The sequence below is a fragment of the Tetrahymena thermophila genome (genome assembly GCF_000189635.1).
Source record: "Tetrahymena thermophila SB210 genomic scaffold scf_8254359, whole genome shotgun sequence".
NCBI classification, from domain to species: Eukaryota; Ciliophora; class Oligohymenophorea; order Hymenostomatida; family Tetrahymenidae; genus Tetrahymena; species Tetrahymena thermophila.
This window is the reverse complement of record NW_002476143.1, coordinates 123,083-138,213: the sequence shown is the minus strand read 5'-3', so window position 1 is coordinate 138,213 and position 15,131 is coordinate 123,083. Positions and strand designations below refer to the sequence as shown.

Genomic DNA, 15,131 nt, shown 5'->3' with positions numbered 1-15,131 from the left:
TCAATTAAATAATGAATACATAAATAAATAACTTTATAAATAAATAAATGAATTTATGTTTGTATGAATGTATATTTGTTTTATATACTGTTAAATATTTTGCTACTGTTGTTTTAAGCAAAATGACTGTAAAATGAATTAGTATTGACTGCATATTAATTAATTAAATAAATAAATAAACAAAGCTGATTTATTTGATTCTTGCACTTTTCATTGAATTAAATTTAATTTCTCATACTTAAGGAAAATTGATCAAATTTGTATTATTTAATTTTATTTAAAAATTAACTTTTACCAAATCTGAAATATTTAAAAATCTATTATATTATTTTCAATTAATTACATTTATTAAAAAACTAAAAATATATTTATTTATTTTAAAAATCTATTTCACATATAAAAATATGTTTCAATTGATTTTTATATTACATGCTTAATATAAAGTAAATTCTATATTCAAAATACAATTTTATGCTTTTAAATTAATTTGTTCATTCTATAGCTTCATTCATTTAAACATATTATTTTTATCAAATTTCAAGAGAATTTTCTAAATATCTAATGTTTTTTCTCAAATTTTCAGTGTAGGAAGGGTAAAAAAAATTTTATACATATCTATACTCTAATACAAAGAGAGGTGTCCAAAAAAAGGTAGTATTCAAGAATGCTTGCAATATATAAATTTATTAAGTTTATTATTTACAATTAGATTAAATAAATATCTTTGTACAGTGATCAAGGAGTATTTCTAATTTTAATGAGATATCAAACAGAATATATTCAAACATTCTGACTGAAAATTATAAATTTTAAATTCGTTTTTTTGAATAGAATATTTTAGAATAAATTGTAAGAGATCAATTATTAAAACAAACAAAGAATTAAAATATTTTATTTTGATAAAAAATAAATTATCAATTTTCTAGCTATCTTGAAGGGAAAACTACATTTAGTTGCTAAGCTTGAGAAATGTTTTGTTCATGTTCAATTTATATTTCGTAATCATCAAATTCATTTAGTCTTGATGAATTAGTAATAATATTGCTTTGATCAATCTGTTTATTTAGGCAATCAGTAATTTTTTAAATATTTTAATCAGTAGTTTATAGAGGGTTTGTTTAACTGTGTAAATTGTAAGACTTCTATAAAGAGTCTGAAATAGTAAATTATTGAGAAATCTGATTTTTTTTATAGCAATGCTAATTAGTGCTGATGCTATTAGATTATTATAAATGCTTTTATAGTGTAGTAATTCCTTATTAATCAAAGCCTTACTTTTCAATAAATTGACTAGATCTTTTACCTAATAATGCTGATTAATTAACTTTTTAAGGTGAAAGCTTATGAGGTAATTTGATATTAAAAATAGATTTCCTTCTAAATTAAGATATTCCTTTTTAATTTTATTTATAAATATCCTTATAGATTTTATTATACTTATAAATATACCATTTTTTATCAGACTTAGCCAGATTTAATGTTTACAAAATAAAATTTAAATTATTTAAAGGAAAGTAATATTCGAAATTTCTAAATACTTCAAACTGTTCTTATATACTTTAGTTAAATTATAAATTGTTTAGAAGAGTTTCTTTTAATAAGAAAAGTTAATTTTCGAATTGGTTGGCTTAATTATTAGTTAAATTTTCTTGTTTGATTTATGAGCTAAAAATTGATGACACAGCTTTACTGTGGCTTTTTATTTAAAAGCTTCCTCTTATTTGAGGAATAGACATAATTTTTTTTAAATTTTAATCCTAAATTTTTTATTGAGAACCTATACACTATGATGAATCAATCTTATTGAGGGTATTTTTATATTGTTAGAAAGAAAACTCAGATTTTTCTGCTTAATCCTCAGAAGAAAAATCATTTACGTTTAGTTTGCTCTTAAAATATTTTTTAGAACTATCCATCTATTCAATGTTTGAGTAAATTTCTTATAGAGGTGCTTTAAAATCGTCTTTGTCTAGTTTACTATTTTAATTTTAATTTTATAGATCTAATTCTTTTGTCAAATTGTTATTTGTAAGATTCTATTATGAAATATTCCTCATCTCATTTTAATTTGGTTAAATTGCGTCTTCAAGATTTTAGAAAGAAATTTCATTCCTTAAGGAATATGGCAAATATGTTTTAATATAATAATCTTCCAAAAAATCCTTAATAAAGAAATAAATTAAAATGTGTATTTAAAATAATAAAAAATTTACTTTATTATTATTTTAAAAGCATAAAATTGAAAATTTTTCTGGATTTATACCTTTAATTTTATAAGAATAATTTTTTCTTTCAAATTCATATCTTTATTTTAAATTTTAATGATTAAATCTAGCAATTATGTGTTCTTTGTTAGGGATATAATGAGTATCAGGACAGAACTGCAATTAGTGAGAAGTACTTAGGCAAGACAAACAATCTTTTTTTATTAAATCTAAATTATCATATAACATTATATTATCTTTAATATAGCAAAACTTCTCATAGTCGCTTTGATATTCTTTTAGCACTTCTAGAAAATCTTATCTTTTTATAAAAAGAAGTTTACAAAACTCTTTACTTCTCACTGTATAACTTTCAGAAAAACCAGTAAAAAACCCAACCATTCCAAAGCTTTTGCCTTTACCTAAAGTTGATATAATTTTTGGTTTTTAGTATATTTTTTATTTATCTTCATCTTCTCCTTCCATAATAATATCCACTTCACCTATTAAACAAATTTAATTTAATTATGAAAAGTAATGTAAATCAAAATAAAAATATTTATTTTTCATTTAATTAAAATTGAAAAAAATACCAAATATTTTTGAAAGCAGACATTTAGTTTTTTTAAAAGGGTTTTTATGTAATTAAATATATTTATCTAATATTTGTTATTACTTTATTTTACATTTTGTTTTTAATTTAGTTAAAAAATGTTAAAAGAATAGAGTAATTGAGATAAAGTATGATTAAATGATAATCCTCTCTCAGATTATTATATGGAATAGAAGTATTCTTCTCAGAAAAAATTGCTTATGATTCAGACCTTAGATTGGAATTATATTAAATTATTTAGTCTTTATTACTTTGATAATTTTTATTTTAAATTACTTGTTTATTTTTTTTTAAATTTTATGATTGATCATTCTTCCAAAATTAAATTTATTTATTTCTTTATTTCTTTCAATTTTGGGTGTTTTTATATTCAAAAAACCATAATTTTATTTAATTTTAAAAAAATTTTTTCTTTGAATTTCAAATAATTATTCAATTTTTTACTAAATTTTTATTTTTGTTTTAGAAAGGATTAATTAAGCTTTTTAATATTTTTAATAATGAATATCAAGCTAATAAATAAATAATACCTTTTTCTATAAAAAATATTTATTGCTATATATCTCCTCTTTTAAAAATTTTCTCTTCAGGTGTACATGTTAGTTATTGTATTATGTTTAATGTTTTAGTGATAACGTTTGAGCTGAAATTATGCTTAAATATTGGTGAATCTTTGAGTATTATTCTATTAGAATCCATTAAGAGTTACTCTCTTAGCTATTTGCTTAGCTGTTAGTTGATTATATTTTCTTGTTGCTTGGAATCATCTATATCATTTTCTTACCAGTAGTATTCTAGATATTCTCTTATTTGATATTTTAGAGCTTTGTTTACATTCTTTTTTATCATATATTTGTTAATTAAATATATTTTATTTTGTGTTTCCTAATCTTTTTTAGAAAATTCCCTTAATAATTATCCAATCGTATTTATTGAATACGCAAACATTTAACTTGACATTAGAATTGAAAATAAGCTCCAAAGAAGTTCTATTTCAGAAATAGGAGTTATATCACCATACCCTACTGTTGACATAGTAGCTAATATTAAGTATTTTATAAAAATGATATTTATTAAAATTCATAATTTTAGCAAACAAATAGACAAGCAAATGATAATGATTTAACATTTTTAATAATTTACTTATAGAATAATAAAGAGCGTGAAGATAAATATTTTAAATTGGTTAATCTTGTAAATTAGCTTTTGTTAACCAATTTTAGTTATTTAAATTGTAGTTTATCTGAATCTTTCCAAGTAACACCCAAGAGCAGGCAAACAAATGGCAAACAAAAATCATAGTTGCTAGCAGTTTGCATAAAGAAATAAAATTAGTTGTATTTGGGGTAAGTAGAATCCTATTTTATTATAACAATAATAATAATAATTTATTCAAAGCTTTATGTTAATTCAAGAATTTTGGGAAGGGAAAAAATTGAGGAAAATATAAATTAATTAATTAATTAAGCATATAAATAAGACTAACTAATTATGAAGTTTTAATTTTTAATTAGCAATATAAAGATAATACATTAATTAAAACAAGTTGTTTCAGTCTATTCAACGCTTGTTAATTAATTTTTTACCTTTCTTGAATTTTGTTAAAAGTTCTGCTAAATTGAGTCATTTTTAAGAGACATAGCAAAAGCAGAAGCTTGCCAAATGAAAAATCAGTTGTGCCAGTATTTCCATTTACAAAATGGAAGTGCACAAAAATAGGAAGTAAGCTAATTAAGTCAATTAAGAAGCTCGATTTTAAATAATTATTTAAAATTCTGAGTTTGTCGTTGATATAGTGACCTTATTCAAAATACCCAGTATTAATATTAATAATTATATCAACAATAGACATTATTTTATATAAAAATACAAGGTAATCAGGAAAAATAATATTAAACTGAACTCCTGATGCAACATAAAAAGGAATAACTATTGATATTACTAAGTTAATCATAAGCTAAATTAAGTCCCAAAAAATTTTAAAGTGACTAGAAGGATCAAATATAGGTATTCTTTTAAATAACTTTAAAGCTGCCTAGCCTATTTATTATAACTTCTATATGAATAGTAAGAATAAAGATAGAATAAAACTATAAATCAAACGAATATGATTATACTAATAACTTGACTTCTAAAGTTACTTTTTGTTTTTTGAGTCTCCATTCAGTTTATCTTAATGCTTTTAAATAAAACAGTCTTCTAATTTCTATTTCTTGGAATCATAAAATATAGATTGATCATTAATTATATTTATTTATCTCCACTGAATAAATTTAAGCTTTCTATGTCTTAAATTATTTATTATTTACTATAGATTCATTTTTAACTTTAAAAAGCTTAGTAAGTTTGTCATAACAGGAGATTTTTCATTTTATAGTTATTAATTATTAGTTTCAAAGCTATTGAACACATGGTTCTTTTATTTTTCATTCTGAGTTTCTTAAATTTATTCTTTACAAATTACAGAAAAATTAATAGATTAGCTTTTTTTATAATCAGTTGTCATATGAGTCAATTTATTTTTAAAAAAATTAATTCTTCTTGATTTTATTTATTTATTTATTTATTATTAATTTGTTCTTACTTAAGATTAATAGTTGCTAAGTTTAAAACCAAAGCTAATGTTGATCAATAAATCAACTTTTTTAATTAATTTTTTGTAAACGAGTGAATTAATAATTACCACATCTAATCAGTGAAAAGTGCTTCTCGTTTTTTAACATAACCAATATTAATTGAAACAAAAATTTACTGTAGGGCATTATTTTTGTAATTTTTTTTTTACCTTTTTTAAATTTTTTTACCTTTTTAAAAGTTTATCCTTCCATAACAATTAAATAATTTAAAAATATTTTTGATTCATAATTATTTCATATAAATTATTACTTATTATTTTGGCAATTTTTTTATTTTATCTTTTTTAAATATTAATCCTAAACTTAATTTAATTAATTAAAAAAATATTTTTTGAATAATTATTTTTAAATAATTAAATAAAAATTCTGATATCTAAAAAAATGTTTACAATTCTTGTAATTTTTTAAATATAATTAGATCTTTCTTGTATGTACTTTTCTAAATAATAAAAATACAATTTAAAAAAAAAGATTAAAATCATATTTTTATTTGCAAGTGATCATAACAAAAGTTTATTATTAAAGTTAATTAAGGTAGCTAAAAAGCTATAAAAAGAAGGGAATTTTATTATTCTAAAAAATTAGCTATTTTCTTTAATTTTAAATCTTATTTTTAGTTATTTTTTTAATATTTAATATTTATTTTAGTTTCAATAAAAAATAAAAAATAATTTTTTGAATCTAGTTTTTCATAAATTAATTTTATTTTATTTTTATAAAATCTTTTTCTGTTTTAAATAAGATTTTTCAAAATAAAAGATATTAATAAAAAAACAAAATAGACAGACAAATTATTTTAATTTCAAAAATTTTTAAATATTTGCTTTCATAAATAATATCAATAAAAATTTTGTTAATAGTAAATTTGAAAATATCATTTAAATATCTATAATTTTTATTTGTTTTTTTGATATTTTATTTCATTTTGTTTTGTTTGTTATTTTTAATTTTTTCTTTCATTAATTTATTTATTTATTTAATTTTATTTATTATCTTTTTTTTTATTTAATTTATTTATTTATTTATTTTTAATTTGTAAGTTTTTTCTCTTTAAAATTTAATGCCATGATCTCAATCCTTCCTTCCTTCTTTCTTTCTTTTTTCTTCTTTTGTTGAATTTCTTCCTAATAAAAAATATTTTTATATAGATAATACTGGGTAATAGAAGAAGCGGAATAAGAAGGATCCGGGAGTAAGAAAATCCTCAAAGGTATTTTCAAATTAATATTTATGCTTTTGAATTTTAAAAATTAAGTTGGAGGGATAATTTATCATTCTATTAATCTATTAATTATTTGTTTATGGCTCAAGATTTCAAGTAGAATGCTAAACATCAAAATCACGAGGATGAGATTGATTGGATGTTAAAAACTAGATTAAAAAGCATAAATATTCTGCAACCATTTTTAAAAACTTAATGCTCATTTTTAAAGCACTTTTTTAAGAAATAGGTTTTTGTTAGTTTATTTCTTTTTCCTTTATTTATTTGTTTGTTTTATTTATTTATTTATGAATTTTATTATTTCCAAAAATTCAATTTTCTTCTTGCTATAATTTCTTATATCACAAAAGAAATTTAAATTTTTCAAAGAAATTTTTTTATAATAATTAAAAATAAAATAAAATTCAAAATTAAAGAAAAGAAAGAAAAGGAAAAAATTTAAATTCTCTTCTTCTTAAGAGTTTCTTATAACTTAACAAAGAAAAGATTAGCAAGTTTTTAAATTTGGTAAAAAAGGATATTCCTTAAAAAATAGATTCTTTATTTAAAATAGTTTTTAATATCCCCTTCTATTGTTAGTAACTATATAGTAGTTTCAAAATTTACTCTATCCATTTCAAACTTTAACCCATTTTGTTTGAAATATTAGAATTAGTTACATCAATAATAAATAAGATTCCATAAATTTTTTAGTATTCAAATAATGAATCTATTTAAAAATCCTTCCCGGACCCTTCTCTTCCGCATCTTCTATTACCCAGCATTTCTTGAATAAATTATAAAATATATTAAAAAGGCCTTTCCTTATAGTTCTCTCAATTAACCTCAGCCTATAGACCTCCTAAGAATAAATATATTTAAAAAACTAAAAAAAGCAAATAAATAAATTAATGAAATATTAATAATAAAATTTAAATTTAAAAAGTTAAAAATAAATAAATAAATAATTGAATAAATCAACATAAAGAATATAAAAATAAATAAAATATAAATATAAATAAAATAAATAATTAAAGAAAATAAAATATAATAAACGATTAGATAAAATAGAAATAAGTTTTTTTTACTATTCGGTTGCTTATTTTTAATTTTTAAAATATAAAATAAGGGATCTTGTTATAATAGAGGTATTGTTTTAATAAAAAAAAGCAATTATTTATGTTGATGGCTCAAGGAAAAGGATTTAATGAACATAATATTTTAAGAAAATTTCTATCTAAATATAAAAGCTATTAAATACAAAAATATAATTTTTTGGTTGAAATTAAAAAATAAAAATGTAAATATGGGTTTCTTATCTTTTATGAATGATATCAAAACTGCCAAATAAATTCTTATTTGTTAAAAAAAACATTCATTCTTTGCTTTAAATAATATTTTAGAGGTTAGATAAAAAATAAGTTTTGTAAAATGAAATATTTTGATTATTATTAAATCAATTCAGTTATTAAAATTTTCTATTGAATTGAAAATATAAATAGATAAATTTATATATCATTCTTTACTAAACAAACTGCATGAATAACTTAATATGAAAACTAATAAATAAAATGTAACTAAATTAAAATATATTTATAAATTTAATATACCTATGAATTAGTTGATATATTATTAAGTTTATATTTGTTATTTATTAGCGTATGAATATAACCACCATAGAAAAATGGTTTTTTTGAAATTTTTGATTCATCAATTACTATAATTCATAAAATTTATCTATGTCATTTTATTTTTTTAGAGAAATAAAATAATTTTCAAAAAACCAACATTTTATGATTTAGATATAAATATACAATTTTTGCTTAATTAAAATCTTTTGATTTATTGTGGTGTTAAAAGTAGAAAATTTTGTTTTGATAAAGTTTTAATTCAAAATTATTTAATACTAATTAATATATTATGAAATTTTTAGTAGTGTCCAAAAGAGAAGATATCGAAATGAATACTTATTTATAAATTAATTAGTAATTAAATAAATAAATATATAGATAGATTATATAAAGTTAAATAGAATTTTATATTTATTTCATAGATTATTAAGCATTTTTTTAATTGCCTTTTCCATGTATTTGTATAAGTAACTATATTGCACGTTTGTATAGACCATACCCCATCTTTATTCTCTTAATCTCCTTACAGTACCAAATATACTTATCCTGAATTCATCCTTTTGTTTATCAGTAAGCAATTCAAGTTTTTAGCTAATTGGACCAATTGCTTCTATAGCATTATAGTCATGTTAGTTAATATCCAACTATTTTAGAATCAACAGTTTTATTTAATTTGCAAAATATTACAACGTCATAGTTAAATTCACTAAACTTAAAATTGTTCCTGTTCTTCCTACTCCTGCACTAATTTTTAATAAAAACAAAAAAATAAAATATTCCATAAAATAAATTTATTTTATGAGCATTTAACACCAAAAATTACTTCAATTTTTTTATATTTATAACTTTAATATCAATTAATTTATCATTTTTCCACTTCATTTTTGAATGAACTAAATTCTATCCAATCAATTTCAATTTATTTTTTTTAACTCAATTATTTATTTGACTTGTTGATAGTTCATGAACACCAAATTATTTTTAATTTAGGTTAAAGTTTTACCTGCAATGTACTACTGTTCTCTTTCCTAAATTGGCATTTTAGATCATAATGTCAATAATTTCTTCTAGAGTTTCATAGCTGTCGTCGTCAGGAACGCCATGATCGGGCCATCCAAGCCACTAATTTGATTTTATTAAAATTAAACTTAAAAATATTTCCTGCTAAATATGATTTACGTGATATTAAATAACAATCTTAGTTTTAATTTAATCATCTTCTTCTTTAGAAATATTTAATTTTCTAATTATGAGCTTGTCTTTGGTTTATTCATCTTCTATATTAATTGTAAACTGTCCTATATATAATGGTTATCTCTGCTCTTCTTAATTATCTGGCCAATATTAATCACACTCCACCTTTTAATAATTATTTAGATAGGATAATTATATACTTTAGATTTATTGATCAAGCTCATTTTAGATAAAAGCTTTATAAAATTAAATTTATCATTGATTGATTACCCTTTCTTATTCCTATTTTATTTTATTATTAAATTGAATATAATATCTTTTAAAGAATATTTTACTATCAAGCGACAAAGCATCACTACAGACTTTACATCAGAATACCACACCATTTTCCAAAAATTTGCTATTGTATTCTTCATAGGTCCTTACGTTGCTATAAAGATTTTCTTTCTATTGAAGCAATCCTTGCATAAAAATAATTTTATAGATATTGCAAAGGTAAGAAAAATAAAGCATTTTAAAGAAAAATAAGTTTTATCAAAGAATAAGTAAATTTAGTTGTTACATTGATGAAATTTGCATTTATATATGTACTTGCTTTTGAAGGCAACCCATTTAGTCCATCTATATTTTATACTTCTGATAGATCATCATCCTAATCAGAAAAAGAGTCTGGAATATTTGATATAATGCTATGTTTATCTAATAGTTAATAAAAAACAATTGAGTTCCAAATTAATGCTATTTCTATAACTTTTAATTTTTGCTATCAATTTTAGTTGATTCATAATCTAAATTTTTTATTTTACAGGGTATTATATTGTTGTATCTATTATGCTTGTTTGTCTCAGGAGAGTACTCTTGTAGTAGGTTGTTATGAAAAACCGTCTCTGTTATTTTTCTAATCACCTAAATAAAATAAACAATTTTATTGATATATCAATTCTATCTTTAAATTAGATTAGTAGCTAAACAAAATATTCAACACAATCATAAATGAAATCTGCTTCATAAATATTAGTTTAGAAAATTTAATTTTGCAATTTTTCTTATTGAGCTAGATAAACAGAATAATATTTTAGTCCAAGTTTACTTACTTTAAAAATATAGTAAATAATATTATTTTTACGCGAAACTCCATATCTTGTTTTCTATCCTTGATTCCCTCTGCAAAATTAAAAATAGGAATACCCTTTTCAAGCTTGTTGATTTCTTACATCTAATTTACCCATTCATAAGAAAGATCTGAATCTGGTTCTTTTCCTTCTATAATAGGAGGTTAACTATTGCTAAAATTATTGTTTTCCATTTTTGTTAATTGCTTAATTTAATCTTAAAATAAATATATCAAAGTTTGTTTTTGCAAATTTAATTTATAAATCTCTACAATTAGCGCATTTAATTAAATCAATCAAGATAAAATGCTTGCATAGGCAATAATATTTTAGTTAAATTGTGCAAGATATTGTAAATATTATCAACGCTAAATTAAAGCTAATTAATTATTATTAAACCTTAATAACTTTCATTTTTGCAAATATATTTTTTTAAGCTTCAATTTTGTTTATCAATAATTTTCAAAAATAGGTGGATGGATGGATGGTTGGTTGGTTACTCAGCTCATTAACTAATTTTTTTACATTAAAATAAATTAAATTTATTATTTAATTGTGCTTAAACTACCTTTAAAGTTGAAGTATTTTATAAAATATATAGATAAATAAACATTTAGGATATGACTTATAAAAAATTCTAACAAATGAGTGATATTAATTTTTAACAAAAGTACAATTGCATGTAGTCTCCCATACTTATGAATTAAAATAGTATGAAAAAAAAAAAAATAAGCATAAAATAAATAGCTGATCGAACTCAAGTTAAATATCTATAGTTTAAGAAAATACTTTATTATTTGATAAAAGTGATAGAACTTTATTAAGAATACTTATTTATGTATGACATTTTATTTTATTATAAGAAACTTAAAATTGAATTTATTTAAATTTAATTCAATTTATCAATAATTAATTCAATTCCAATAAAACTAAATTTTGGAGAATAATTTAATTGAAATAAATAAAATAATCTAATTTTCAAAAATAAAAAACAAAATTTCAATTATTAGTGTTTCTTTTTGTTAAATATGAGAAGAAATAAATAAATAAATACCTTATTCCTTCTATTAAATTATTTAATAGTATTATTTTAAATTAGCTAAAAATTTTTAAAAAATTAAATATGGTCTTAATTAATGATGATTTAAAGTATTTCAGAAATTCATCAGTGAAAATGAATCAATACTACAGACAGACTATATTTTATTGTTTTATACAACTACTGATAAATTAAATTCATTTAGAAATAAATTTAGATTATTACATCTTTACTTATTAAATTTATGCTTTTTATAAAATACTTTTATTAAACGATAAAAATTAAATAATGAAGAATAATTCTCAATTTATTGAATTTATTAGAAATTTATTAGAAATATTTAACTTTTAAGAATAAAGATGTGTGAGAATAAATATATTTATTAATTAAAATAAATATATTTTTTTGTTTGTTTGAAAAATTTCATAAATAAAAACATATTTAATTTGTTTTTAGCATTTAATAGAATTTAAATTAATTAAATAGTTTATTTGATTATTATAAAATTGTTAATATTAAAATAGATAAGAGTTACTTAAAATAAAATATAGAAACAAGTAATAAGGTATTATTTATTTATTTATAGATTAATAAATTAACCATAATATTTTTTAATTTATCTTAAATTAGAATTTTAATAATATTATAAAATCAAATAAGATCAAGCAAATCAATATTTTTTTATTAATTTTATTAAAATGAAGGCTATTATGGCTACTGCTACGGTGAGAAAAATTATTACTGTTGCTGACAAAATTATTATTGGTTGCTTTAATTGAAATACTATTATTATTAGATATTTTACTGGTTAAAATTAGGTTACTAATTCTATTGGTTTTGTGGAGACTTAATAGTGTTAAAGTTGTTATATTGATTTTAGTAATTAAATTATTATGGAGTAAATTACTAATTTGGTACGCTAAAATTCATATCATTCATCTAGCTTTAATTGTATACATTTGGCTATTAAAAGCCTTAGTTGAATTAATTTTAATAATTGATATTTTATGATGGATAAAATTGCTGCAAATCTTAGGTACTGTACTAGTTGTTTGTTTAGCAATTAAATTAATTATTATTATTCATTTAATTACAGTTGTTATTATTATTGTAATTCATATTTAAATTATTTTACTATTAGTTAAAGTTATTATTTTATTGTTAACTAAAGTTATTATTTTGCATATTACCATTATTGCTAAAATCACTAAAAAAGTCATCAAATGGGTTTTAGGTTTACTATGCAGATTTTGAGTGATGTTAATGATGATGCTAATCTTAAATTTACTTCTAAGATTATGAATGGTGATTCATATTATTCTATTAATTAAAATCTGAAACTTGCTTAGGATCATAGCTCTAATACTGATTTTGATTATATGTAGGCGATTAAAATTCAAGCTGTTTGTTAGCTGATCTATCTTAGTTGTTATTTTGGATGGGAGTATTATTGAAAGAGCTGAAATCAGCAAATTATTTTTACCAATAGTCTTCATTTTAGTTAGAATTACCTCTAACCTATGGTAAAGAAGCTCTTTTAATCTGAATTTAGCTAGATTTATTATTTTCTTTATCAGATTTTTAAGGTACCTAATTTTACTATTATTGTTACTATTATTGATTGAACTAATTATTGTTGTTTTAAGCATTCCAAAAATTAAATGGGTCATTGCTATTGTTTTAGGTTTTTTAAGTTTTCTACTCTTATTGTTTACTGTTTTCTTATTATTCTGGTTTGAATTATTAGAAATTACTTTTATTTTATGTTGGTTTCTTATCTTAAAACGGTTATGTAGGAAAGCTTCCATCCGCAGACTTAAAGCACTGCATAAAATTCTCATCAAAAGGATCTGGTGATTTAGATACATGGTTAAAACTATTGAATTATGATGATTTCGATTCCAAGTTATTATCAGATCCACCCTACAAACTTTAATTTTAAGGAACTTCCAATTCATTTCTACTTTAAGGTTAGCTTTACTTTTTAGTGTCAGAATTCTTGTTCATGAATTAACTCATGTCCCACATCATTTAAGCATTATTCTTTGGTTTTTAATTTGAGTTATTAACTACTGCGCTAGGCTTTTAGATAGGAGGTGGTTGAACTCCAATTTGATATTACTTTGAAGGAATCTTATTAGAAGGATAATTTTTTTATTACTATTAAGGATTTGAAGTTTTAGTAGGAGAATTATTGTTTAATTACTAAAAAAAATCAAATTATCCTGGGCTCGAAGAAGGAATATTGCTATTCGCTCTTCTTTTATCAGGTGAATCTCCTTAAGTAAATCCTTAAAAGTTGTTTCTAGAATTAGGATTTTCTTATCTTTTTATGATAAAATTGAATAAATAAATGCATGGATTTAATTAATTTAATTTGTGAATGCTTTTTAAAAGAATGTTTTAAAAACAGCTTAACATAATAAATAAAGAAATTATGCTTGTTTTAAAATAATTTATTTGATAAAAAATTATTTAAAGGTTGAATAAAAAGATTCTTTTTTTGGATAATTCTTAAGAATAAAATTTCAAGTTAAAAATTAATTCCTATTTGCGTTGAATCATAATTGATTTTCTTGTAGATATTGACTAGGCTGCATTATTTCTGATATAGTAAAATTGAAAAATTATATAAATAGTTTGTTTGTTTATTTGTTTTTTTGTTTACCCTTTTCCACTTTTGAAGAAAATTTCACCTGGACTTGGATCTTTTTGGTTTTAGACATATCGCTTTTCAAGATATTTCTATCTTACAAACTCTATTTTATTGTCTAATGGACTATCTTAACAAGGTTTTATGTGAGTATTTTTCAACTTCGCTTCATAATATTAATTTGCTAATCTATTTCCTACGCTAAAAAATACATTTGTATCTTTTTCTACTAAAGAATCTATTTTGTAGCTTCTAATTCTGCTAACTGTAGGCCCTAATCTTCTATGCCCACCTTTTTAAATTAAAATATAAATTGATAAAAATGATCTAGTAGCTTCTTTATTTTTTAGCTATTTTTCACAATCTGATTGCTATTTAGATTTTTTACTAAATTAGTAAATAATTTAAATTGAAACAAATGTCTTAGCTTATTGAAAAAATAAGATTTACCAGAACAGTCTAAACAAACAAATACACCTAAATCTAAAGAGCACCAAGTAGGATTTTTCATTCCACAGTCAGCGCATATTGTGTTTTCAGAATCCTGCTCAATAATTTATTTAAATAGCTTTTGTTGCTAAACTTCACTAAGCTTGTTCATTTGATAGAGTTTGCCCAAATAAAGAAGTAGAAAAAACAGCAGATAAAATAATACTTTAAATAAATTGAGCTTGACTATTGTTAATTTTATTATGGTTTGTAGAGCTTGACGTTTAAAATGATTTATTGCTATAAATGAATTTATTTTAAAAATGCTATTCTCCTTTTATTTTTTTGTTAGGTGGATGGATTGATGATTTCTAGTTTGAGATTAATTTATATAAATTAATATTATGCAATTATTAAAA

General features: G+C 20.7%; 3 protein-coding genes across 3 annotated transcripts; all 3 read right to left on the bottom strand. All coding sequences in view use genetic code 6, as the record gives it.

Annotated features, from left to right (window-relative positions):
* Positions 1-914: 914 nt before the first annotated feature.
* TTHERM_00837910 (cation channel family protein) lies at positions 915-4,980 on the bottom strand (the record flags this gene model as incomplete). Its single annotated transcript, XM_001025265.2, has 7 exons — positions 915-1,393; positions 1,691-2,162; positions 2,214-2,707; positions 3,348-3,857; positions 3,961-4,175; positions 4,404-4,873; positions 4,942-4,980. The coding sequence occupies 7 exons, from the start codon at positions 4,978-4,980 to the stop codon at positions 915-917; spliced, it is 2,679 nt and encodes an 892-aa protein (XP_001025265.2).
* Positions 4,981-8,701: 3,721 nt separating this feature from the next.
* On the bottom strand, positions 8,702-10,785 carry TTHERM_00837880 (tyrosine phosphatase; the record flags this gene model as incomplete). Its single annotated transcript, XM_001025262.3, has 8 exons — positions 8,702-9,029; positions 9,289-9,407; positions 9,465-9,644; positions 9,750-9,761; positions 9,815-9,940; positions 10,042-10,178; positions 10,286-10,385; positions 10,606-10,785. 8 exons carry the CDS (start codon positions 10,783-10,785, stop codon positions 8,702-8,704), a joined length of 1,182 nt encoding a protein of 393 aa, XP_001025262.3.
* A 1,496-nt stretch (positions 10,786-12,281) lies between these two features.
* Positions 12,282-15,106, bottom strand: TTHERM_00837870 (ARF GTPase activator; the record flags this gene model as incomplete). Its single annotated transcript, XM_001025261.4, has 3 exons — positions 14,734-15,106; positions 14,299-14,575; positions 12,282-13,956 (listed from the first exon to the last, which is right to left on the bottom strand). Exons 1-3 carry the CDS (start codon positions 14,882-14,884, stop codon positions 12,282-12,284), a joined length of 2,103 nt encoding a protein of 700 aa, XP_001025261.3. The 5' UTR covers positions 14,885-15,106.
* Between the last annotated feature and the right edge of the window lie 25 nt (positions 15,107-15,131).